This window comes from Zalophus californianus, chromosome 10 (genome assembly GCF_009762305.2).
Source record: "Zalophus californianus isolate mZalCal1 chromosome 10, mZalCal1.pri.v2, whole genome shotgun sequence".
NCBI classification, from domain to species: Eukaryota; Metazoa; Chordata; class Mammalia; order Carnivora; family Otariidae; genus Zalophus; species Zalophus californianus.
Window position 1 is genome coordinate 73,735,404 of NC_045604.1, and position 27,816 is coordinate 73,763,219.

At 41.8% G+C, this 27,816-nt stretch overlaps 1 protein-coding gene across 12 annotated transcripts in view; it reads left to right on the forward strand.

Annotated features, from left to right (window-relative positions):
• RBFOX1 (RNA binding fox-1 homolog 1) overlaps nucleotides 1-27,816 on the forward strand; it is a 2,051,181-nt gene that overhangs the window by 103,244 nt on the left and 1,920,121 nt on the right. The window contains exon 2 of one of the 12 annotated variants that reach the window (XM_035722269.1): nucleotides 2,182-2,330. The exons of the other annotated variants lie outside the window; for them this stretch is intronic. Coding sequence (XP_035578162.1) covers nucleotides 2,229-2,330 — 102 coding nt within the window. The 5' untranslated portion in view covers nucleotides 2,182-2,228. The remainder of the gene's footprint in view (nucleotides 1-2,181; nucleotides 2,331-27,816) is intronic. 12 annotated transcript variants of the gene reach the window in all.

Sequence of the window (27,816 nt, forward strand, 5' to 3'; positions counted from 1 at the left end):
TGTACGTTGTGAAAAACATTAGAATGGTCAAAGACATAGAACAGGTGGACACTATGATTATTTGAAGCAAGATTCTTAAATTTTCTGAGCCTCACTTTTTTTTATCTGTGAAATGGGGTAAGATTGCATACTCAGTCCTCGGGATCAACTGAGCTTGTGTTCAGGAAAACACTTTGAAAATTCCAAATTGAATTTCATTGCAACACATGTTTGCAGGATATTTTAGATAATGAGTCAGACCTTGGGGGGAGGAGTTAGACAGGATTGGGGTTAGGGAACTCTAGTCAAGGTCTAGAGATTGTGCTAGTCAGAGCTTCTTGGGTTATAGATGACAGAACTCTAACACCCTAACTCTAACCACCACCCCCTCCTCCCCAGGTGAGAAGACTTAGTTGAAAAGGAAATTTATTGGTTCACGTAGTTGAGAAGTCTAAGAATAGAACTACTTCAGGTAGGGCTCACACTAGCAGCTTGACTAATGTCATTGGGACTTATGTTTATTCTCCCTTTCCCCCTTTTCCTGGTTTCCACTCTCCTCTATGCTGGCTTTGCTCTCAAGAGTGCCTTTCCCCTGGATGGACTGTGGCATCAGACTTTTAATCTCCTGGCTGTACATCCTGTAGGAAGCTAGTATATGTGTCCAGGCCAATCCATCGGGAGTCTTGGGATTCAGTCTTACTGGTTTTGATTGGGTCATATGATCACCCTTCAGCAATCCCTGTAGCCAGGGGTGGTGTATTCCTCTGATTAGACACATACAGGTCACAGGCTCATTCCAGGGATTGGGGTGGAATAAATTCACCCCCTGTAAGGACAAGAGTTGTGAAGGAAGGTCAGGGCTTGTGCCAGAAGAGGGAAGGGTGTCTGTTCACAACAGTGGATACAACGAAAATCTGGCAAATGCCAACTGCTAGAGGTTCTTCCAAATTTGAAAGGAAGCATAAAGCTTGGGGCAGTACCTCTGTCCTGGGTAGAGGTGTTCGGAGAGAGCTCCCAGAAGAAATGAATTTTAAGTTGAGTTTTGAAGGAAGCAATGAATTTTAAGTTGGGTTTTGAAGGATGAATATGAGTTTATCAGGAAAGGGATTGGCCAAGCAAAGGGACAATTAAGGAAGGGCAGACTGAGTGTCTAGAATCAGAGTGAATTTGAAGCCTGTACCCCAGCTCACTGAGGATCATCTGGGCATAGAATCAGAATGAATTTGAATTTGACCTGGGAGTGATGAGGAGGCATTCTAGGTTTCTGAGCAGAAGAAGGACCCGGTAAAAATGAGGTTTTATGAAAATATGGGGAGAAGAGAAGATGGATCATAGGGAAGTAGCTTTTGGAGGTTCCCAGGAGTTGGGTTTCTTGGCTCCCACCTAAAAGGCATGATTTAGAGGCCTCAGGGTCAGCCACTCACTAGCTGTGTGACCTTGAGCAAGATATGTACTACTCAATCCCTCAGCACCTTGATGTCCTCATCTATAAATATGTATATTCATCATACCTATCCCACTGCATTGGGTGATTGTGAGGATTAAATGGATTAGTAAGTATAAAAAAACACTTAGAATAGTGCCTGGCTCATAACATGGCCTATATAACTGTTGGTCAGATTAAAACAAAACCATTACTGCAATCTTTCCCAAATAGTGTTTTGAGGAAAACCATTTCCGTGAGAGAACAGAACAGTCAAAAGTGTTTTGATAAATTCCGGGTTCCGTTGTAATAATAATTAGAGCAAAATGTGTTAATTGTTTACCATATGCTAGGTGCTGCACTTTACCTGCCTTTTCCCCCCTCTAATTTTATTCTTACAAATACCCTGCATAGTTATACAATAGGAAGTGACAAGGCTAGAATCAAAAGCAAGGCATGGCTCACTCTGGATATCGAGCTTCAATGATTGCTTTTCTGCAGACCTTCGCAGAGCCTTTATATCTACATGTGCTGAAAATTTCCAATTTCCCAGTGAAGAGGATATACAATATTTCCAAAAATATTGAATTAAAACCTCCCTGACCCCTAGTGCATCTTATGGGGTTTGAACACCAGCCTCTGAGCAGAGTGTGCTTCGACTACAACAATGATAATTAGTAATGAGAAGGTCTTCATCAGTAGAGTAACATGGACGGAGATAATTTAGAGGACTTTCCTCTCAACAAGCTACACTGCTTTTCCCCTCTTAAATTACCCAGGTCAGCTGCCTAACGGACTTGCAGTGTCCTTTATAAGCCAAAGTGACATGGATGTGACAACTTGCTGGAAGGTTCTTCACCACCACATCCCATTATCTGTGCAGTTGCAGCTTCTCTCTGTGTTTTGGGTCCCCTGCTCAGGGAAAGAGGTGAGTACCATCCCATGTAATGGGCTATTTGTTAGGGCCACCCTTGACCCTGCACTTCAGCAGTGACCTTGTCTGTTTTCTGTGAATCCCTCAATCAGCACCACTATTGAAATTGTCAAGAGGCAAGCCTGACTGATATAATGCTGGATTGATTGGCCTCCTCCTCTACTCGGGAGACAAGTGTGTGGATAGATCCATGTTAGAGTAAAAATGCTGAACCATATTTTTGCACATCTAAACCCACAGATGCAAAGAGAGGAGGAAATGAATGCCTCTTTTAAGCTTCTGCCAACAGTTCACGTTGCCTAGGGGAGGTACTGTGTTTGCCAAGACGGAATAATTTATAGATCTCATTTTGAACTTTGAAAGTCTGCAACTTTTTTGGGGGTGTATGTAGAAAGTGGTTTACTCTATCTAGGTTTATTAATAATCACCAGCTAAGAAGTCAAAGCTAACAACAGGAAAATTAAATAGGAATTAAAATTAGCATTGTGATGTTCAAGGTGTTGAGACAAGAATTAGGTTCTGGAAGCCTGAGGGGGCTAGGCCTGTCTTCCTCCTTCACTGAAAGACCTGGGATGGGGTGGGGGGGATGGGGAACGGTCATGAGCGCATTTGCATCATGAGGGCTCATGGGCACGGGAAAATGGGCTCAGACACTTAACACTTCCTGCCTCACTGCTCAGCTGGCCAACTGGCTTTTCCTGATGCCCCCCAGCATATAAGATGAACTCTCTAGCTTCACACATGTGACTCCCCCGAAATTACCTCTCCTGTCCTTCCTTCCCACTTTGCCCATTTGGATGTTGACCAACTGACTATCTCCTTGTTACCCCCACTGGACTCTTACGTGATTTTTGCCTTTGTTTATGATGTTCCTCCAGCCTGGATATTCTCTTACCTTGACCAGCTGCAGACTCCTACACATTTTCCTTTTTCCCTGGGGCAGAGCTGATGCCTCTGCAGCCCAACTGTCATTTTATAGAAAGCAAGCACCACATTGTATTGCAATCTAGGTTTGAACTATCTTCCCACAAGGCCATGGACTCTTGGGGTCCAAGGACTGTGGTAGGTTTCTGTTTGCGTATGCATCATCTAAGACTCTGCAAGCTCTTCATTCATGCATGTTGAGGAATAAATGAGTAAGTTAATACTTTCATCCTCAGAATCTGTTAGGAAGTTTATTTTGCTGTGAGCGACAGAACCACCCCCAGGCCTCTATAGAAATTCAAACGCACAAACTTTTATTTTACCACATATAAGTAGATCCAAGGCAGGCCCTGGAATGGTGACTCCATAAACTCATCACAGACCCAGTCTCCTTTCAGCTATCCATTCTGTCATGCCTATGAGGTGGTATTTTCCTGGCCTGCTATGGGTGCTGCAGCTCCAGCCATTACATCTGATTTTATTTTTATTTATTTATTTATTTATTTTTAAATATTGTATTTATTTATTTGAGAGAGGGAGAGAGCACAAGCAACGGGAGTGGTGGGCAGAGGGAGAGGGAGAAGCAGGCTCCCCACAGAGCAGGGAGCTCGATGTGGGGCTTGATCCCAGGACCCCGGGATCATGACCTGAGCTGAAGGCAGACGCATAGCCAACTGAGCCACCCAGGTGCCCCTACATCTGATTTTATTTATTTTTTTTAAAAGATTTTATTTATTTATTCATGAGAGACAGAGGGAGACAGAGGGAGAGAGAGAGAGAGAGAGAAGCAGAGGGAGAAGCAGGCTCCCAAGGAGCAGGGAGCCCGATGTGGGACTCGATCCCAGGACCCTGGGATCATGACCTGAGCCGAAGGCAGACGCTTAACCATCTGAGCCACCCAGGCGCCCTACATCTGATTTTAGACAGTAGAATTGGAAAGGTGAAAATTGCACAAACAACTTGTTTAAATCTCACTGGCCGATACATAATCTCATAGCCGCACCTAGCTGCAGGAGAGGCCGGAGTTCTAGGAGTCCGTGAGTAGAAGTCTGACATGGCAGGTAGAATAATGGCCCCTGAAGATATCCATGTCCTAATTAGTGCAACCTGTGAATATGCTATGTTGCATGGAGAAGGGGCATTAAGTTTGCAGAAGGAATTGAAGTTCTTAATTGACTTGAAATGAGATTATCCTGGATTATTTGAGGGGGCTCAATGTAATCCCAACGGTCCTTAAATATGGAAGAAGGAAACAGGACAATTGGAGTTGGGAGTGACAGACACAATGTGAGAAGGACACTGCTGGGCACTGCTGGCTTTGGAGACAGAAGAAGGGTCCGCAAACCAAAGAATTCAGATCTAAAAGCTGAAAAAGGTTAAGGAAACGGATTCTTACCCAGAATCACCAGAAATGAACCAGGCCTGCCAACACCTTGATTTTAGCCCGGTGAGAACCATTTCAGACATCTGACCTCCAGAAATGTAAGATAGTAAATTCAGGTTTGAAGCCATGAAGTTTGTGTTAATTTGTCACAACAGCGGTAGCATAGGGACCTAGTGGTTCTGCTGGTTTCCTTCTTTACAGAATGTCTCTTAGAAGATGCTTAGTTTGGACAGAGGCTGGGGCGGGGTGGGTGGGTCTTTTTATGGGAAACTTAAAGTGATGGTCAATGTCAGAGATTGGCAATCTTTTTCTTTAAGAAGGCTGATAGCAACTATTTTGGGCTTTGTGGGCCAGTAGGCAAAATCAAGCATGTTGTGTAGGTACTTGCATAGCCAGTTAAAATGCAGTCATTTAAACACCTAAAAACCCTTTTTAGCTGGTGGGCTGTACAAAAACAGGCAATGGACTGGATTTGGCCCGTGGGCCTCATTTGCTGGCCCCTGATGTATACTGTCACCCTGAGGAGTGTTTCTTTTTATTTTTGAATAATAAAGGTAAGGCATGGTTTTTGTAAAAATTCCAAAGAATGAAGCACGAAAGAGGAAAAACCATGAAAATCCTCTCTCACAGCTCTCCCTCCTCACATTTTACCTGTGTACTGTACAGGGCTTCTCGGCCTTGGCCCTGTTGACATTTTGGGCTGGATCTGTCCTTGTTTTCTTTTGTTGTGGGGCTGTCCTGTGCACTGCAGGATGCGTAGTAGCATCCCTCGCCTGCACCCATTCAGTGCCAGCAGCCCTGCCTCCCCCACCCCCTGGGTTGTGACAACTCCGACTGTCTTCACACATTGCCACATGTCCAGCTGAAAACTGTTGTGCTCCCTCAAAAGTTGGGGGAAATCATTTTGGGTATTTCTCTCTTTCTTACTATATTTATTTATAATATCCCCCCCATCTTTCTCTCCTTTGCTCCTTCTCCTCTCCTTCTTTCTTAAAATAGCATCGTATATCATACATTTTTATTCTACAACTTACTTTAAAAACCCTTTTATTAAAGTATGACATGTATACATGAAAGTGTGCAAATAACAAGGGGAATGGTTATGAATTTTAATAAACTATTTCACGGCTATGAACTGGCACCCAGGTTTAAAAGAAATTAACCCTCATCAACTTTTTATTTAACAATGTATTTTTATGAGTTGTATATATGGTGTCATTTATATAATATCTTATAAAATACAATACATAGAATATTTAAAAATGATATGTGAATATACAAATATGTATTTTATATATCATTTTAAAATTTAACAAAATAGTGGATATGTTTCTGTATTAGCACATATAATCCTTCCTCATTTTTGCTTGAAGGTGGCTGGGATGGGGCCCCACTCCTGCATCCCCAAGGATGACTGGCACCTCAGCCAGTTACCATACAGCATTCCCCAGACCAAATGATTTGTTATAGAATGGACACATGACTCAAACAAAGCCATGGAGTCGGGAAAGAAGTGCTTACTCTTTTCTTCCCTGGACTTCAAGGAGAGTACATGTGATGCTGGAGCAGAGGCAGTCATCTTGTCACTATAAGGGGAGGCTAGAGCCCACTTGGAGGGAGCAGAGCCTATGCATGAAGAGAAGAGTGGATCCTGGTGGCACCTTTGAGGCCTCATTAAGCTGTACCTGAAGTTAGACTTGCCGTGGGGCATTCAAGCCAGCATTCTGGCTGGTGAGAAGCTCAGATGACTGGTCCCATTTTTTAGCCCCTTATACTATCCCAATTAGACTGCAGGAATGTTTCCTAGATACAAAACCAAATATACATACTTTTTTTTTTTACCCCTTAGGAAAGCCAATTTACATGAAGTTTTAAAGAAGCTTGGTGCATTCATTTTCTATTGCTGCTTTAAAAAATTATCACAAACTTAGTAGCTTGAAACAATACAAATTCATTCACTTATAGTTCTGGAGGTCAAAAGTCCACAGTGGGTGTTATGGGGCTAAAATCAAGGCATTTGCAGGGCTGTATTCCTTTCTAGAGGCTCTAAGGGGCTGCTATAAAAATACAGTAATACAGTGGCCCTCCTTTTTCCACGGGGGATATGTTCCAAGACCCCCAATGGATGCCTGAAATTGCAGATAGTACTGAATCCTATATATACTATGCTTTTTCATATCTTTACACATACCTATAATAAAGTCATTCATAAATTAGGCTCAGTAAGAGATTAACAACAACTAATAATAAAATAGAACAAATATAACAATATACCAGTTAAAAGTTAGGTGAATGAGGTCTCTCAAAATATCTGGTTGTCTTGTATTCACCCTCCTTCTTGTGATGATGTAAGATGGTAAAATGCCTATGTGAGGAGATGAGGTGAGGTGAATGACGTAGGCATTGTGACGTAGCATTGGGCTACCACTAACCTTCACCTTCTAATGATGTGTCAGAAGGAGGATCATTTGCTTCCAGCCCATGGTTGACCATGGTATCTGAAAACTCAGAAAGTGAAACTGTGGATAAGGGGGGACAAGTGTATCCTGTGACAGGGGTGGCAGCTTTAATGATGTCTGAATTGCCTCTGGGGTCATCCTTCCATTGTCTTGTCATCCCCTGGCTTCTGTTGAGACAACTGCTCTGTATGAATCTTCTCACCAAAGGGGCACTTGCCGCACCCTTGGTGCTGTCTCCGAGCGTGTTTTCCCATTCTTTTCTATGTGGATAGGCTGAGAATTTTCCAAATCTTTAAGTTCTGGTTCCTTTTTGCTTAAACATTCCATCTTCACATCATTTCTTTCTTCTCACATTTTAATATAGGCAGTCAGGAGGGACCAGACCACTACTTTAGCACTTTGCTTAGAGACTTCCTCAGCCAAATACCGATTTCATCCCTTGGAAGTTCTACCTTTCACAAAACGCTAGGACGTGAACGCAATTCAGCCAGGTTGTTTGCCACTTTGTAACAAGGATGGTCTTTCCTCCATTTTCCAGTAACATGCTCCTCATTTCCGCCTGAGCCCTTATCAGAATGGCCTCTACCACCCATATTTCTACCAACATTCTGTTCCAGATCACATGGGTATTCCTTAGGAAGACTGAGGCTTTCTCCAAAACCCTCCTTTTTTTTTTGAGTTAGGTTTTTTCCCAGAATTTACCTGAATGGTCTGTTCACAACAATGAAAGCATGTACCTCAAAACCCTCCAAAGCACTTCCACATTTTCAGGTGTTTGTACAGCAGCACCCCCACTTCTCAGTACTGTTTTCTGTCTTAGTCCATTCAGGCTATTATAACAAAATATCATTGACTGGGTGGTTTATAAGCACATTCATTTCTTACAGTTCTGGAGGCTGGGAAGTCCAAGATTAAGTTACTGGCAGATTCAGTGTCTGGTGAGAGCCCATGTCCTGGCTTACAGATGGCTGTGTCCTCATGTGGCAGAAGGAGTGAGACCTGTCTAGGTCTCTTTTAGAAGGAAGGGCACCTGTCCCATTCATGAGGGCTCCACCGTTTTGACCTAATCACCTCCCAAAGGCCCCACCTCCAAATACCAACACATTGGGCATTAGGATTTCAACATATGAATTTGGGGAGGACACAAACATTCAGTCTATAGTAGGGAGAATCCATATTCTTATCCTTTCCAGCTTTTAGAATTCACTGCATTTATGCTTATGGCTCCAGTGTCCATCTTCAAAGCCAACGGTGGCCAGCCAAGTCTTTCTCCCACATCTCTCTCTGACTCTTCTGCCTCCCTCTTCTACACATAAAGACCCTTGTGACATTGGTCCCACCCAGATAATCCAGCATAACTTTCTTATTTCAACATCAGCCAATTAGCAATTCCTTAATTCCATTTGCACCATAAATTCTCCTTTGCTGTGTAACCTAACATATTCACAGATTCTGGGGGGTCAGTACATGGACATCTGTATTAGTTTCCTAGGTCTGATGAAACAAAATACCATCAACTGTATGGCTTAAACAAAAGAGATTTATTCTCTCACAGATCTGGAGGCCAGAAATCCGAAGTCAAGGTGTTGGCAAGGTTGGTTCCTTCTGCGGGCTGTGAGGAGGAATCTGTTTCATGCTTCTCTCCTGGCTTCTGGTAGTCTCTGGTGTTCCTTGGCTTCTAGGTGGTCATCTCCTTGTATCTTCGTATCGTTTTTCTCCTGCATGTATCTGTCTCCATCTTTAGATTTCTTGTTTTTATAAGGGCATGGTCATATCGGATTAGAGCCCCCAGTGACTCCATTTTAACTTGATCATAAAGACCTTGTTTCCAAATAAGGTCACATTCAGAGGCATGGGAGGTTAAAACTTGGACTTCTTTTTGGGGAACACCATTCAACCCATAACAACATTTTGCAGGGGGCCTGTCTACTGCGTTGAGGATGGATATGTCTCAGGATGTTTTTTAAGCTCCCTCACACCTCAATTTATTATATCTTTGGGAGAGGAACAGCAGCATCCATATGGACAAATAAAGCCCAACCTCTTTGTGTTTTTGGGTTTGCTGGGGAATTGTCCTGGAGCCTATGTGAACTGCAGGAATGCCTCAGGGACCACACATGTTCCTCTGCCTGACAGTTAGTTATCCAGTTGTCCAGAATCTTTTCACCCTTGCACTTCACTCATTTTGTAACACATGGGCCAGGCTGACTCATTCTTTCATTTCCCAGATTTAATGGAGCACTAGAGGCATGGAGTGGAAGGCAGCAACCCTGAGGTGCAGGTTACATCTTCAAGGAGAGATGGCAAAAAGTCAGCTGGGGTGTGGGCCCACGGTCCAGGACAGTGGTCAGGGTGGGGCCATGAATCTGGGGTCTCAGCATGGAGATGGCTCCCAGAGTAATGGAAAGGGCTTCTTGCTCTGTTCCTGTCTCCCCACTCCCTGTCTGTGAGCTCCCAGCTGTGGCTATTCTGAGTCACTGGCCCCCAGCATTGGGCACAGGTACACCTAGAAGGTCTATAGTTATTCACCGAATGATTCAATCAGTCAGTCAGATGAATGCTTGGGAGCTGGGCCTGGTTCCCTCAATGAGCAGGGCCAATTCTTGGCTGCCACGGTGTGTCTGATGGGGTCCAGGCAGCCTGGCCGGAGAGCCTGCAAGGAGGTGACCCTCCCTTTCTCTGCTTTTGTTCCTGCCTCTTAAGCAAATGCATCTTGATTCTGATTTTGATGTTTTGAAGAGAGTGGGTAGGGAGCTGATGACCAGGGACTTCCATTAGACTGTCACTTTTGATAAATGGCTCTTCCTGAGGGCTGGCACCTGAGCGTTTCATCCTGTGAATGTGGCTTCTGTTGGAGTGGAGCAGACCAGGGCTCTGGTGTTTGGACTATGCTCAGGTGTGCTATTGCTTCCAGTGCCTCCCTGTTGCCTCTCTCAAAGAAAAGAGTTGATTTTTTTTGTTGTTGTTTATTTTTTTAATGGTGTGATAAAATATGCGTAGCATAAAACATCATTTTAACCATTTGTAAACATATAATTCAGTGCATTAAGTCCATTTACAATGTTGTGAAACCGTCACCACCATCCATTTCCAGAACTTTCTCAACTACCAAACAGAAACCACACACCCACTTAACACTAGCTCCTCTTGCCCCCTCCTCCCAGACTCTGGTAACCACCACTCACTTTCTATGTCTGTGAATTAGCTTATTCTAGGGACCTCATATCAGTGACATCACATAGTATTTGTCTTTTTTTTTGTCTGGCTTTTTCCATTAGTACAGGCGTTTAACAGTGTCTTTCAAACAATTTCCAGAGAGCCCGTATCACTTCATTCTCTGCCCGCCCTTAGCTCTCTGGCTCTCCAGAAATCATTGCGCTCCCCCTGTTCATCCTCCACCTCCATTAAGGAAACTGGGTTTCAGTTTCTATTAAAACTCTCACTTTGGGGCTTTTCTACCAAAACATATCTCAAATGTGCCTTTTCCTCTTGTCAGCATATCCCTACTCCATCTCTTGCATGGATGGATGCTGTAACACCTTAACTGGCTACCTTGAGCCCAGCCAGAGCCAGAGCCATTCATAGTGTAATGGGGATGCCCCATGGCCCACCCCCTTCACCAGCTCCCGTGGCTCAGAGCTCCAAATCCCATGCTGGGTGTTCAGCACCCTGTGCAGCCTATTTCCAGTCTATCCTTTCTGCTCTATGTCCTGTTAAGCCTCCTTCATTTCATTTTAGCCATACAAAACTGTCTGCTGGTATTGGAGCATCTGATGCCAACCACTTTGTTTCTTTTTTTTTTTTTAATTTTATTTATTATTTGACAGAGAGAGAGAGACAGCAAGAGAGGGAACACAAGCAGGGGAAGTGGGAGAGGGAGAAGCAGGCCTCCCGCAGAGCAGGGAGCCCGATGTGGGGCTCGATCCCAGGACCCTGGGATCATGACCTGAGCCGAAGGCAGATGCTTAACGACTGAGCCACCCAGGCACCCCAGCCACTTGGTTTCTGTCCTTGTGGTCACGCCCACCTGGTGTTCTCTAACATCTTTTCCCTATTCAGCTAGCTTATCTTAAGGCCGGGCACAAAGGGCCGCTAGGACAGCGAACCTTCCTTCCAGTCCAGGATCTTTGTATATTCATCTGTTAGATTCTTGCCAAATTTGATCAGAAGGATTTGTTGGTGTCTCTGTTCTAGGTGAGGGAGACCATGACTCCTTGAGGGCAGTGATGCTTCTTTGAATAATGCACTTGTGGATGAGATCATGGGCCTTGGAGTTCATATTTGGCTTCGAATTCCAAGTCCTCCATTTGGCTATGTGACAGGGGAAGTTTCTTCTACCCTTTGAGACTTAGTTTATTATTATTATTATTATTTGCATAATGCTTGTGGTGGACAGACTTTCAGGTGGTTCTTGTGATCCCCGCCTCCTGATGTTCATGATTTTGTGTGATGACCTTCTCTTGAGTGTGGACACGACCCAGGACTTGCTTCCAACCAGTAGAATGTGGCAGAGATGGTGGGATACCATTCCTGTGGTTATGTTCTATAAAACCTCATCTTGCTAGCAAATTTTCTCTTTCTCCATTGGTGGCCTGGAAGAAGGAAGCTGCTACAAAGCAAGTGGCCAACTTGGAGAAGCCCACATATAAAGGACTTACAGGCAGCCTCTAGGAGTTGATGGTGGCCTCCATCAAGTAGCTGAAACCCTCAGTCCTGTAGCCACAAGGAAATACATCCTACCAATAACCCGAAGGAACCTGGGAGCTGCTTTCCTCATTTGAGTCTCTGATGAGACCACAGCCCTACTGACATCTGAATTGCTGCTTGGTGAGACCCAGAAGTAGAGAACCCAGCTAAGCTGTGCCTAGGCTTCTGACAGAAACCGCATGATAATAAATGTGTGTTGTTTTAAGTTTATGAGAATCTGTTATGTAGCAATAAATAACTAATTCAATAGGCATATCAGTGTCTATCTTAAGTGGGCAATTCTCATTGTGATAGGTAAATGAAATAAAGCGTCTAGAATGATACCAAATGATAAAACATGCATGAAGGTTAGATGTCATTGAGATTACCATTATCCCTACATTCACTAGATCCAAACCTATAATAGACCATCAGAATGGTTGGTAGGGAGCTGAATAGATGAATAAATGAGTAAATATACTTCACCCAGTGTTAGATTCAGGACCCCTGCCCTGTAGTCTGGGGCTCATCTGGGTCTTGGCTTAACCTAGAAGAAACAAAGATAAATGTGATTTCTATTTAGTTGGAACGTTGGAACATTTTATTATCTCCTAGAAGTCTGGAGACTTCAGTGGAGAGAGTAGATTGATTTTTTGAACTTGTTTGTCTCAAAGAGGTAAACTTCTACCATGATTTATAGAGATCCTCAGCTGGAAGGCCAGTTGGATAGCCATGTTATCCAGAGTCCTAGCAAACATCCCTTCATATGTTCCTACCTCCCAGCTCTTCTGTAGCCCATAGCACTTCTTGTCTTTGAAAAAAAAGTTGTGTGGCTTTTCTGGGCCGTCCATTTCCAAAGCCACAACTGGCTCTATGTAAGGGCATGTGGGGAATCAACAGGGCAGAGTCAAACTTCAGATATCTAGTCATGTAGACCTACCCCTGGAGGAAACTCTCTAACCCCTGGCAGAGAAAGGGGGGAGGATTCCCCAATGGCTTCTTCTTGAGGCATTTTACCCCTTTCTTGTTTTATGTTGTTCTCTGTACCCCAGGTACTCCATCTGCCTCCTTCTGGAGCTGCAGCACCTTTAGGTCCCAAGCTCCGGACAGTTCTTAGACTCTGGGTGTTGGGATCCACCTTGCTAGGACAGGATCAAGCAGGCATCTGTCTGTGTTCTTTGCATTGAACTGGACTGAAACCATGCATGGATATAAAGTCTATGATACCTGCAGAGTCCAGAGGGCAGGAGAGTGTCCTGGAGTCCTGGTAGGGGGAGAATGCCATGTCAGTAGCCTCCCATCACAGGCCCCTGCTAAAGACATAGATTCAAGATGGGAAGTCATTTTTGAAAATTAAATATGGAAGGACAAATGACCCAGTTTCTTCAATGGATGAAGGGCATGAAGAAAACAAGAACCAATATGGATTAAAAGAGACTTAAGAGACACATCTCCCAAATGTCATTGTGTGGACCTTCTTAGGATACAGATTCATGCAAAACAACTATTAAAAGATATTTTCAAGACCTGAACTCATTGGAGATAGACTGGGTATTTGGTTTTTATTAAGCAATCACTGTTAATTATGTTGGGGTGATAATGCTATCATGGTTCTATATTAAAAAGCTCTTACTTGTCAGGAATACACCTTGAAGTATTTATGGGTAAGTGACATCATGTTTGGGATTGGCTTTAAAATACCCTATGAAAACCAACCAGCCAAACCAAAGTTGGAAAGGGGGGCAGATAAAATAAGAATTGCTAGAGATGGGTAGCAATTGAAGCCAGATGATGGCTCCGTGGAGGTCTGGTAGTGTTTGCTTCTTCTGTGAGTGGATTAGAAAATGCCCAGAGCAAGTGTTAACAAATTAAATATATGTCACCCCCTAGGGATTAGAAGGCTGAGTTCTGGTGACTGCTGATTTACGGTGGGATCAATCTCTCCATCTTTAGAATGGGTACAATGACTCCTTCCCTTCCACTGTTATTTGGTGACTTCCATGTACCCTAAGTCCATGGCTGTATGCTTGCTGAACAAGACAGAAGTTCCCTTCCCTCATGAAACTCATGGACTGGTGGGCAAGACAGATGTTAAATAGACCGAAGCATTTAATTGAAATTGTGGTCATTGCTGAAAAGGAAAACCACACAATGTGGAGGGAGTTTGTAACAGGGAAATTTGATGCAGACCCAGACAAAGAGCATCACAAAGGCTTTCTGTTTTTGCTGACGTTTAAGCTGAGGCTGGAAGGGTGGTAGCTTGGACAAGTATATGTACATGTTTGTACAGGTACATAGGTGAGTACACACACGTGTGTGTGTGCATGCACACCTATGTGTGCATGTGTGCTTGTGTGTGTTAGGAAGGTGAAGAGACAGAGTAACAGCTGTGCAAAAGTAGGAGACATGTTCAAAGTTGGGGGGGCAGCAGAAGGGCAGTGAAGGGAGATGGTCAAGGAAAGGAGGCTGAGGGGCTCTGGGTGTCCTGATTGGAGAGATGATGCCAGGGGTTTGAGGCAAGATATTTGGTACAGTTCTGGAGAACAGCAGCATCTTGAGAATGATGGCTCATTTCTGAGGAATTGAATTGAGTCCGATATAAGTTAAATGTTTCAGGCGTGACTCACAGTGTCCAGGGACCCTATTATATGCTTCATTTCAGCAGTGGAGGCTCTGAACCAGAAAGTCTGCCATGACTGGTGTTTAACATTGTGCCGTGCTCTCTGCTTCTGGGCTTTCTCATTCTCAGCCCACATTCTAGGTCCTCAGTGACATCTGCTATTTGGTGGGTGAAGCCCTTCCTCAAAGCCTCTTCTTATTGTGGTCTTTGACAAGAATAAACTGCTTTTGTCTTTTATTTATTCTCAAGGACTAGCAGATCTGTGTGCCAGGGGAGAGCGGTCTTTGGACTCTGGGGTTCAACTCCCAGCAATGTCATTTTCTCCTTCTGTGCCCTTAGACACGTTCTCTGACTGGTTGGAGCTTAAGTTTCCTCATCTGTAAAATGGGGACAAATATAATCCCTCCCTCGTAGGTGGTGGGGAGGAGCTGATGAGGTAAAAAGGGCATGTGGTATGTCTAGCAATCATGTGCTATTATTGCCAATATTATTTTATTATTAATAATCATTAGAGGGGCACCTGTGTGTCATAGTTGGTTAAGCAGTCAACTCTTGGTTTCAACTCAGGTCATGATTACAGGGTCGTGAGATCGAGCCCTGCATCAGGCTCCATGGTTAGTGCAGACTCTGCTTCAGATTCTCTCTCCTTCTCCCTCTGCTTCTCCTGCTCATGCTCTTTCTCTCTTTCTCTAAAATAAATAAATAAATAAATCTTTAAAAAATAGTCATTATACAAATCCGGGATTTTGACCTTCGCCATAGGTGGGTCAAGGCCTCGGACCTAGATTTATGTCTTCTTGAGCCAAGATTAGATCTAAGAGTAGAATAGAAATGCAAGGAGACTAACGTGTATTTTGACATCTATAAAATATACCTTTTTCCTCATAGAAAATAAAGGAGAAAAGAATAATTGCTCTTAATCATCCCACTGGGAGAAGAACACCAGTAACATTTTAGTGAATTATTTCCTGAATCTTTCTCTTTCAAAATTGGATTAATCACAGTCCTTAGTCATGACATAATCTTAGCATTGGTACAGTCATGGCCAGTTTTGTCTGTCATCTATCTATTCATTAAAATGGACTATTAAAAATCTCCATTTTAGAAGATTAAAAGCAGTTGATTATTAGCAATTTCATATGGTTTATCTTAATATTCATTTTATCTTTGATAATGTAATAAGAACCCATGAACCTACCACTCCAAACAAAAGCTATGTCCCTTAAATAAAATCTTTAAAAAAAATAGAAGGGCGCCTGGGTGGCTCAGTCAGTTAAGCGGCTGCCTTCGGCTCAGGTCATGATCCCAGGCTCCTGGGATCGAGCCTCGCATCGGGCCCCCTGCTCAGCGGGGAGTCTGCTTCTCCCTCCCTGCAGTCCCCCTGCTTGTGCTTGCTTTCTGTCTCTCTCTCTCTCTAGGGTTAGGGTTAGGGTTAGGGTTAGTATAATAAATAACTAATAATAGTATAATAAAAATATAAAAAATATAAAAAATAAATAATAAAAATAAAATACAAAAATAAATAAAAATAAATAAAAATAATAAATAATAAATATATTTAATATATAAATATATAAAAATATAATAATAAATAATATATTATTAATATATATTATATATAATAAATAAATATACAAAATACATATTTATATAAATATTTATATAATATATAAATATTTATATTATTTATTATTTATTTTATTTTTATATATTATTTATTTATTATTTATAATTATTTATATAATATATAAATAAATATATAAATATTTATATAAATATGTAAAATATAAAAATATATATAATAAATAAATAATATAAATATAATAATATATACATATATAAATAATAAATAATAAATTAAAAAAATAATAATAAAATAATAAAAAAATAAATAATAAATAAATAAAATCTTAAAAAAAAAAAAGCTATGTCCTTGACAGGGACCTCTATCTAACTATGTACCCTGTCCTCCAGGTCTTCCTCCCCACCAGGTACCCATCACCTGGAACCAGTGTTCACCATCCCACTACTTGCCTTCCTTTTTTTGCATCTATATGTATTTATTTCTAAAGCACATATTTTTATTTTATCTAGTTTTCTTTATGCCCATATAATTTTCTTTCAAAATAAAATTGAAATCATACCATACATAGCTCTCTTTGTCCTGATTAAACAAATGTTATCTATTGAACATATCCCCTTCTCATTAAAAAGTCTCTAGAAATAGGGGTGCCTGGGCAGCTCAGTTGGTTAAGTATCCAACCCTGGGTTTCGGCTCATGTCATGATCTCAGGGATCCTGAGATTGAGCCCTGCACTCAGCAGGGAGTCTGCTTGAAGATTCTCTCCCTCTGCTCTTCCCCCCACCCCTGCTCACATGCTTGCTCGCTCTCGCTCTCAAATAAATAAATAAATAAAATCTTTAAAAAAAAAGTCTCCAGAAATATAAAATGTAATGCTTGCATCATATTCCATATTGTGGTTGGGCCATAATTTATATATAATTTTCCCTTCCAGTGAGGCATCTTTAATCGATTTTTTTCTTTTGCATATAGTGTGTACAAACTTTTGAAGGATTCTCACTATATTTTGTTAAGTATCTTTTTTTTAAAGATTTTATATTTTTTTTTATTTGAGAGAGAGAGCGCAAGCAGAGGGAGTGGCAGAGAGAGAGGGAGAAGCAGACTCTCCACTAAGTAGGGAGCCTGACATGGGGCTTGATCCCAGGACCCTGGGATCATGACCTGAGCCAAAGACAGACGCTTAACTGACTGAGCCACCCAGGTGCCCCTTGTTAAACTGCTTTTAAGAAAGGTTGTAAAAAAATTCATTCTCTGCCTCCCTGTGTTCCTTACCCCCAAAAAATTTTTTTAAAAATGTTGCCAATTTGTAATAGGAAACATGGTATTAGGGGCACCTAGGTGGCTCAGATGGTTAAGCATCTGCCTTTGGCTCAGGTCATGATCCCAGGGTCCTGGGATCAAGCCCCACATTGGGCTCCTGGCTCAGTAGGGAACCTGCTTCTCCCTCTCCCTTTGCTCATGCTCTCTCTCTCTCTCTCTCTATCTCTGTGTCTCAAGTGAATAAATAAAATCTTTAAAAAAACCCGATTGTATTAAATATTTTCATGTGTTTATTAGCTATTTATATTTTCTTCTGTGAATCCTCTGTTCATGTCCAGAGTTCATTTTTCTATTGATATTCTTGTTGATTTGGAAGAGTTCTTTATATATTAGGGAAGACACTCCTAATCTGCCCTAGTTGTGGATATTTTCCGAAATTGTCATTTGCTTCTCAATTTTGTTGATGACGGCTTTGAAATAGAGATGCTTTTATTGTTATGTTAATCACCATACGTTACATCATTAGTTTTTTAAATTTTTATTGTTATGTTAATCACCATACATTACATCATTAGTTTTGGATGTAGTGTTCCATGATTCATTGTTTGTGCATAACACCCAGTGCTCCACGCAGAACGTGCCCTCTTTAATACCCATCACCAGGCTAACCCATCCCCCCAACCCCCTCTCCTCTAGAACCCTCAGTTTGTTTTTCAGAGTCCATCGTCTCTCATGGTTCGTCTCCCCCTCCGATTCCCCCCCGCTCCATTCTTCCCCTCCTGGCTATCTTCTTCTTCTTTTTTTTTTTCTTAACATATATTGCATTATTTGTTTCAGAGGTACAGATCTGTGATTCAACAGTCTTGCACCATTCACAGCACTCGCCATAGCACATACCCTCCCCAATGTCTATCGGCCAGCCACCCCATCCCTCCCGCCCCCCCACCACTCCAGCAATGCTCAGTTTGTTTCCTGAGATTAAGAATTCCTCATATCAGTGAGGTCATATGATACATGTGTTTCTCTGATTGACTTATTTCACTCAGCATAACACCCTCCAGTTCCATCCACGTCGTTGCAAATGGCAAGATCTCATTCCTTTTGATGGCTGCATAATATTCCATTGTGTATATATACCACATCTTCTTTATCCATTCATCTGTCGATGGACATCTTGGCTCTTTCCACAGTTTGGCTATTGTGGACATTGCTGCTATAAACATCGGGGTGCACATACCCCTTCGGATCCCGACATTTGTATCTTTGGGGTAAATACCCAGCAGTGCAATTGCTGGATCGTATGGTAGCTCTATTTTCAACTGTTTGAGGAACCTCCATACTGTTTTCCAGAGTGGTTGCACCAACTTGCATTCCCACCAACAGTGTAGGAGGGTTCCCCTTTCTCCTCATCCCCGCCAACATCTGTCGTTCCCTGACTTGTTAATTTTAGCCATTCTGACTGGTGTGAGGTGGTATCTCATTGAGGTTTTGATTTGGATTTCCCTGATGCCGAGCGATGTTGAGCACTTTTTCATGTGTCTGTTGGCCATTTGGATGTCTTCTTTGGAAAAATGTCTGTTCATGTCTTCTGCCCATTTCTTGATTGGATCATTTGTTCTTTGGGTGTTGAGTTTGATAAGTTCTTTATAGATTTTGGATACTAGCCCTTTATCTGATATGTCATTTGCAAATATTTTCTCCCATTCTGTCAGTTGTCTTTTGGTTTTGTGGACTGTTTCTTTTGCTGTGCAAAAACTTTTTATCTTGATGAAATCCCAATAGTTCATTTTTGCCCTTGCTTCCCTTGCCTTTGGCGATGTTTTAGGAAGAAGTTGCTGCGGCTGAGGTCGAAGAGGTTGCTGCCTGTGTTCTCCTTTAGGATTTTGATATACTCCTGTCTCACGTTTAGGTCTTTCAACCATTTGGGGTCTATTTTTGTGTGTGGTGTAAGGAAATGGTCCAGTTTCATTCTTCTGCATGTGGCTGTCCAGTTTTCCCAACACCATTTGTTGAAGAGACCGTCTTTTTTCCATTGGACATTCTTTCCGGCTTTGTCAAAGATGAGTTGACCATAGAGTTGAGGGTCCGTTTCTGGGCTCTCTATTCTGTTCCATTGATCTATGTGTCTGTTTTTGTGCCAGTACCATACTGTCTTGATGACGACAGCTTTGTAATAGAGCTGGAAGTCCGGAATTGTGATGCCGCCAGCTTTGCTTTTTCTTTTTCAACATTCCTCTAGCTATTTGGGGTCTCTTCTGGTTCCATACAAATTTTAGGATTATTTGTTCCATTTCTTTGAAAAAAGTGGCTGGTATTTTGATGGGGATTGCGTTGAATGTGTAGATTGCTCTAGGTAGCATTGACATCTTCACAATGTTTGTTCTTCCAATCCATGAACATGGAACGTTTTTCCATTTCTTTGTGTCTTCCTCAGTTTCTTTCATGAGTATTTTATAGTTTTCTGAGAACAGATACTTTTCCTCTTTGGTTAGATTTATTCCTAGGTATCTTATGGTTTTAGGTGCAATTGTAAATGGGATCGACTCCTTAATTTCTCTCTCTTCTGTCTTCTTGTTGGTGTATAGGAATGCCACTAATTTCTGTGCATTGATTTTATATCTTGCCACTTGACTGAATTCCTGTATGAGTTCTAGCAGTTTTGGGGTGGAGTCTTTTGGGTTTCCCACATACAGTATCATATCATCTGCAAAGAGTGAGAGTTTGACTTCCTCTTTGCCGATTTGGATGCCTTTGATTTCTTTTTGTTGTCTGATTGCTGTGGCTAGGACTTCTAATACTATGTTGAATAGCAGTGGTGAGAGTGGACATTCCTGCCGCGTTCCTGACCTCAGGGGGAAAGCTCTCAGCTTTTCCCCATTGAGAATGATATTCACTGTAGGTTTTTCATAGGTGGCTTATGATATTGAGGTATGTATCCTGTATCCCTATACTCTGAAGAGTTTTGATCAAGAAAGGATGCTGTACTCTGTCAAATGCTTTTTCTGCATCTATTGAGAGGATCATATGATTCTTGTTCTTTCTTTTGTTAATGTATTGTATCACGTTGATTAATTTGCGGATGTTGAACCAACCTTGCAGCCCAGGGATAAATCCCACTTGGTCGTGGTGAATAATCCTTTTAATGTACTGTTGGATCCTATTGGCTAGTATTTTGGTGAGAATGTTTGCATCCATGTTCATCAAGGATATTGGTCTGTAATTCTCCTTTTTGATGGGGTCTTTTTCTGTTTTGGGGATCAAGGTAATGGTGGCCTCATAAAATGAGTTTGGAAGTTTTCCTTCCATTTCTATTTTTTGGAACAGTTTCAGGAGAATAGGTTTTAATTCTTCTCGAAATGTTTGGTAGAATTCCCCTGGGAAGTCATCTGGCCCTCCTGGGCTTTGTTTGTTGGGAGATTTTTGATGACTGCTTCAATTTCCTTAGTGGTTATAGGTCTGTTCAGGTTTTCTATTTCTTCCTGGTTCAATTTTGGTAGTTGATACATCTCTAGGAATGCATCCATATCTTCCAGGTTATCTAATTTGCTGGCATAGAGTTGCTCATAATATGTTCTTATAATTGTTTGTGTGTCTTTGGTGTTGGTTGTGATCTCTCTTCTTTCATTCATGATTTTGTTGATTTGGGTCATTTCTCTTTTCTTTTTGATAAGTCTGGCCAGGGGCTTATCAATCTTGTTAATTCTTTCAAAGAACCAGTTCCTAGTTTCATTGGTCTGTTCTACTGTTCTTTTGGTTTTTATTTCATTGATTTCTGCTCTGATCTTTATTATTTCTCTTCTCCTGCTGGGTTTAGGCTTTATTTGCTGTTTTTTTCTCTAGCTCCTTTAGGTGTAGGGTTAGGTTGTGTATTTGAGACCTTTCTTGTTTCTTGAGAAAGGCTTGTATTGCTATATACTTTCCTCTCAGGACTGCCTTTGCTGTATCCCAAAGATTTTGAACAGTTGTGTTTTCATTTTCATTGGTTTCCATGAATTTTTTAAATTCTTCTTTAATTTCCTGGTTGACCCATTCATTCTTTAGTAGGATGCTCTTTAGCCTCCATGTATTTGAGTTCTTTCCGACTTTCCTCTTGTGATTGGGTTCTAGTTTCAAAGCACTGTGGTCTGAAAATATGCAGGGAATAATCCCAATCTTTTGGTACCGGTTAAGACCTGATTTGTGACCTAGGATGTGATCTATTCTGGAGAATGTTCCATGGGCCCTAGAGAAGAATGTGTATTCTGTTGCTTTGGGATGGAATGTTCTGAATATGTCTGTGAAGTCCATTTGGTCCAGTGTGTCATTTAAAGTCTTTATTTCCTTGTTGATCTTTTGCTTAGATGATCTGTCCATTTCAGTCAGGGGGATGTTAAAGTCCCCCACTATTATTGTATTGTTGTCAATGTGTTTCTTTCCTTTTGTTATTAATTGCCTTATATAATTGGCTGCTCCCATGTTAGGGGCATAGATATTTACAATTGTTAGATCTTCTTGTTGGATAGACACTTTAAGTAGGATATAGTGTCCTTCCTCATCTCTTATTACAGTCTTTGTTTTAAAATCTAATTTGTCTGATATAAGGATTGCCACCCCAGCTTTCTTTTGGTGTCCATTAGCCTGGTAAATGGTTTTCCACCCCCTCACTTTCAATGTGGGGGTGTTTTTGGGTCTAAAATGAGTCTCTTGCAGATAGCATATTGATGGGTCTTGTTTTTTAATCCATTCTGAAGCCTGTGTCTTTTGATTGGGGCATTTAGCCCATTTACTTTCAGGGTAAGTATTGAAAGATAGGAATTTAGTGCCACTGTATTGCCTGTAAGGTGACTGTTACTGTATATTGTCTGTGTTCCTTTCTGGTCTATGCTGCTTTTAGACTCTCTCTTTGCTTAGAGGACCCCTTTCAATATTTCTTGTAGGGCTAGTTTCGTGTTTGCAAATTCCTTTAGTTTTTGTTTGTCCTGGAAGGTTTTTATCTCTCCTTCAATTTTCAATGACAGCCTAGCTGGATATAGTATTCTTGGCTGCATATTTTTCTCATTTAGTGCTCTGAAGATATCATGCCAGTCCTTTCTGGCCTGCCAGGTGTCTGTGGATCGGTCTGTTGCCAATCTAATGTTTATACCATTCTAGGTTACATATCTCTTCTCCCGAGCTGCTTTCAGGATTTTCTCTTTGTCTCTGAGACTCGTAAGTTTTACTATTAGATGTCGGGGTGTTGACCTATTTTTATTGATTTTGAGAGGGGTTCTCTGTGCCTCCTGGATTTTGATGCCTGTTTCCTTCCCCACATTAGCGAAGTTCTCTGCTATAATTTGCTCCAATATACCTTTTGCCGCTCTCTCTCTTTCTTCTTCTTCTGGGATCCCAATTATTCCCATGTTGTTTTGTCTTATCGTATCGCTTCTCTCTCGAATTCTGCCCTCGTGATCTAGTAGTTGTTTATTTCTCTTTTTCTCAGCTTCTTTATCTTCCATCATTTGGTCTTCTATATTGCTGATTCTCTCTTCTGCCTCATTTATCCTAGCAGTTAGTGCCCCCATTTTTGATTGTACTTCATTAATAGCCTTTTTGATTTCAATTTGGTTAGATTTTAGTTCTTTATTTCTCCAGGAACGGTTTCTTTAATAACTTCCATGCTTTTTTCAGGCCCAGCTAGTATCTTTAAAATTATGATTCTGAACTCTAGGTCCGATATCATACTAATGTCCGTATTGAGTAGGTCCCTGGCAGACAGTACTACCTCTTGTTCTTCTTGCTGAGGTGATTTTTTCGTCTTGTCATTTTGTCCAGAGGAGAAACGATGAATGAGAAAACAAAATGCTAACAGGTTAACAACATCCCCAGCAAATATACTCTAAAGAAATCAGAAAAGACCTGAAACCAGGGGAAAAGAAAGGGAAAGAAAGAAAAAAGAGAGAGAATAAAAAGAAAAAGATAAAAACAAACAAAAACAGAACGAAACAAACAGAATATGATCAAATATGATCAGGTAGTGCATAGATCAGTGCCACACACTAGATTTTGGGTATATTTTGGTCTGTTAGAAGACAGTGCCTCCTAAAATTTTAAAGAAAGAAAGACTTATATATGTACAAAATAAGGGTTGATACAATGAAGGGATGGAAGATGACTGTAAAGATGAAAAGTATAAAAGATTTTATAAAAGGAAGTGATAAGATAAGTTGTTTGAAAAAAGAAGGAAGAAGATTTAAAAAAAAAAAGAAAAAGGGAGAGAATGTGATCAGGCAGGAGACTAGAACAAAGCCATACACTAGTGATTTAGGGTATATTTTGATCTGTTAGAAGAAAGTGTATCTCAAAATTTTAAAGAGAAAACAACTTATATATATATATATGCCAAAAATAAGGGTATCTACTATGAAGGGATAGAATATGACTCTAAAAATGAAAAATAAAAAAAAATTTTTTTTCAAAAAGGGATTAATAAGATGTTGGTTGAAAAAGGGAAAAAGAAAAATTCAAAAAAAAGACAGTTAAAAAATTAACTTTGAAAAACTAATGAATCATGGTAAAAAAGCCATGAATTCTATGTGCAGTATTCCCCTAGCGCTGGAGTTTTCCCGTTCTCCTTGATCGGTAAACTTGGTCTTGGCTGGCTGTTCGTGCTGATCTTCTGGGGGAGGGGTCTGTTGCCATGGTTCCCAAATGTCTTTGCCAGAGGCGGAATTGCCCTGCCCTGTCGGTCCGGGCTAAGCAATCTGCTCGGGTTTGCTCTCGGGAGCTTTTGTTTCCTGCAAGCTTTCCGTACAGCTTTGGAGGACGAGAGTGAAAATGGTGGCCTCCCAATGTCCTCCCGGAGGAGCCGAGAACTTGGGGTCCCGCTCCTCAGTGCGCCCCCAGAGAAAAGCAGTCACTCCCGTGTCCCTGGTCTCTGGCCGCACCCTGTGCTCACCTGGCCTGTGACCGAGCGTGTCTATCTGTGGCACCCGACTTGGTGTGGAGTCTCCAAACCCAGCAGATCCCTGCGGTGCGCTCCCGCGCCGCTCCTCCTGAGGGAGGAAGGGGAGTCTCCCCGGACCTGCCGCTTGTTGGGTCCCTGCTGGAGGAGCAGTGGCCCGACTGTGTCGCCGATCACAGTTTATGGCAACACGGAGCTGAGAGCCCGCGCCTTGGCTCCATCTCTGCAGCCAGCTTCCCTGCTCCAATCTCTGGGAGCTCTGCCGCACTCAGGCACCCTCAGTCTTTCTGTGACCCTGAGGGTCCTGAGACCACACTGTCTCACGAGGGTTCCACCCCCAGCTTAGCCACTGGAGCGACGTCCCTCAGCGGAGCCGACCTCTCAAAGGTCCGATTTTGTGCTCCGCTGCTCTATCACTTGCCAGAAGTGGCCGACGGAGGCCCCCTCCCCCGCCGTCTATCCTCCCGAATATCCCCTCGGATTCACTTCTCCGCACGTCCTACCTTCCAGTAAGTGGTCGCTTTTCTGTTCAGAGAGTTGTTGCTATTCTTCTCTTCGATCTCCTGTTGAGTTCGTAGGTGTTCAGAATGGTTTCATCCCTATTCAGCTGAATTCCTGAGACTAGACGAAATCCAGGTCTCCTACTCCTCCGCCATCTTGCTCCGCCCACATCATTAGCTTTTGATGTCATGTTCCATGATTCATTGTTTGTGCTCCACGCAGAACGTGCCCTCTTTAGTACCCATCACCAGGCTAACCCATCCCCCCACCCCCTCCCCTCTAGAACCCTCAGTTTGTTTTTCAGAGTCCATCATCTCTCATGGTTCGTCTCCCCCTCCGATTTACTCCCCTTCATTCTTCCCCTCCTACTATCTTCTTCTTTTTTTTTCTTAACATATATTGCATTATTTGTTTCAGAGGTAGAGATCTGTGATTCAACAGTCTTGCACAATTCACAGCGCTCACCATAGCACATACCCTCCCCAATGTCTATCACCCAGCCACCCATCCCTCCCACCCCCACCACTCCATCAGCCAACTCCAGGATTAAGTATTCCTCATATCAGTGAGGTCATATGATACATGTCTTTCTCTGATTGACTTATTTCACTCAGCATAACACCCTTCAGTTCCATCCACATCGTTGCAAATGGCAAGATCTCATTCCTTTTGATGGCTGCATAATATTCCATGGTGTATATATACCACATCTTCTTTATCCATTGAAATAGAGATGCTTTTTATTTTTAGGTAATCATTTTACTCATTTTCTTCCTTGATTATTTTCCCCAATTGATCTTGTGCGTATAAAAAGCCTTCCCTATCTTAATATCAGCTAAAAGTTAATCTAGATTTTCTTCAGGTTTTTATGGTCAATTTTTACATTTTAAATCCTAAATACATTTGGAATTCATTTTGATGTCTGTATGAGGATCTAACTTGATTATATTCCCCCAAATAACCAGTTGTCTACAAGCTGGGTTTATGAATAGTTTTCCTTATCCCATTGGTTAATGATCCCTCCTTTAGCATATGATCAGTGTTTCTCATTATGCTTTGGTGTGGTTAATGGAAGTCTATGCTGTATCTTTGTTTGTCCATCAAGTCTTACACCTGCTTGAATGTCTGCAGCCTTATAATAAGAAATCTTTTTTTGCTATTAGTCCTCATTTGCAATGTGGTTCTTAAGCATTGTTGGCTATTTCTTAATCCAGGGCATTTCAAAATAGTTTTGTCACTCCTCCCCTAAAAACGATTGGAATTTTGATTGGACTGTGTTAAACTTATAAATTAATTTGGGAAGAACTGACATTTTTACATAGTTAGTCTTCCCATCCAAGCAAGCTTGTGTAGGTTCCATCTAATTTTTTTTGTTGTTGTTAGTATTTTGCTTTTCTCCCTTTCTCCCTCTTTTTTGTAATTTTTATTGCTATTGGGAATGGATTCCTCACACCCAATATAGGTTGTTCTGGCTGGAAACAAAAGACACACTCAAATTGGGTAATTCAAAGAGAGTTTATAACTGGACTTAGCAAGGTATCGGAGAGGTGACTGTAGGAAAACCACAACATATTGGAGACTTTTCCTGGGCTATTAACAGGGGGGGCAGTTAGCACACCTAGGCTGAAGAGGCAAGCAGAAGGAGAAAAACCAGATCCTGAAAGGGGAGTGTGGTGTGGAAAGAGACTTTTTGATAGGAACTGGACACTCAGTTGAGATACCCAGCCTACCAGAGGAGAATGGGAGGGAAGGAAGTTGAGGAATAAATCCCGCAAGCTCTCCTCCCTCCCTGTTGATGTTCTCCACTGGGTAAACTCAACTGGAAGCTACAAGTCCAGGGGGTCCCTGATGTAGTCCACACAGATCAGCCTTGAGGATGGATGAAGAGAGGGGAGGAAGCGGGAGAGACAAATGGAAGATAACTACCCTGCTACCTTCTCTCATTCTCGTCCCCCATTGTACATACCAGCTGGTATTTGTCAGCATATCCAGGAATAATTGATGTTTATATCTTTATTCTCCTATTTCAAACATTTTTCTAAATACTTGCTCCCTTGCTAATTCTAAGAATTTTCCAGTTGATTCCATTTGGTATTCCAAGTGTGTAGTCTGATGATCTACCAGTAATTTTTTGTCTTCCTGCTTCCAATGGTTATGTCTCTTATTTTACTTCCTGTTCCTATTGTAAGAGCTGAGCCTGCCACAAAATCACATGTGGTTTTATTTAATTTTTTTAAAGATTTTTATTTATTGGACACAGAGAGACACAGCAAGAGAGGGAACACAAGTAGAGGGAGTGGGAGAGGGCGAAGCAGGCTTCCCGCTGAGCGGGGAGCCCGATGCGGGGCTTGATCCCAGGATCCTGAGATCATGACCTGAGCCGAAGGCAAACACTTAACGACTGAGCCACCCAGGCGCCCCTCACATGTGGTTTTAAAAAAGCCTTTTTAAGAGCCTGAATTTCAGCTTTTGAGAATCATGAGAAATCTATGGCTTAGTCTATTTCCTCTTCCCTCTGTTCCTCTTCCCCTTCCTCCCCCTAACCATCCATCCAATATACCTATATTAAGGCCAACCACATTCAAGCCCTGAGCAATGTGGTGATAAACAGGAGAGATAGTAAGCAAACAAACAAACAAGATCAATAATAAAAATACCGGAGAAGCATTTCTCCAACTTTTTGAACTCATTCCACTGTAAGAAATTAGTTTGGCAGTGTGTCCCAGCCCACACACATGTGCACTGAAGAAAAAGTTTCATTTATCCCTTACTGCATATAATGCAATGTATGAAATATGCTCTGATGTTTTCTATTTTGATTCACTTTATTTAAAAAGAAAGAAAGGAAAAAGAAAAAACCCCTACTGGTTACTCCTCTCATATGATTTCATGCCGCATTTGTGGGTCCTGACTTGCAGTTTCAAGAATGCTGAGTCAATGTAATGTACCGTGCTGAGAAGTAAAATGTAAAAGAGTAACGGGGTTGCTACTTTAGCTTTTATTCCAAGAGCAACTCCATCTACCACTGAACTTGGAGAGAGCCCTTGGGGAGTCCAGAACTTTATTGAATTAGCAGGATGTTGGAAAGAGTCCCTTCAAATGGTGAGTCCCCTGAAGGGTATGGAGGGGAGGAGGCAGGTTTTAT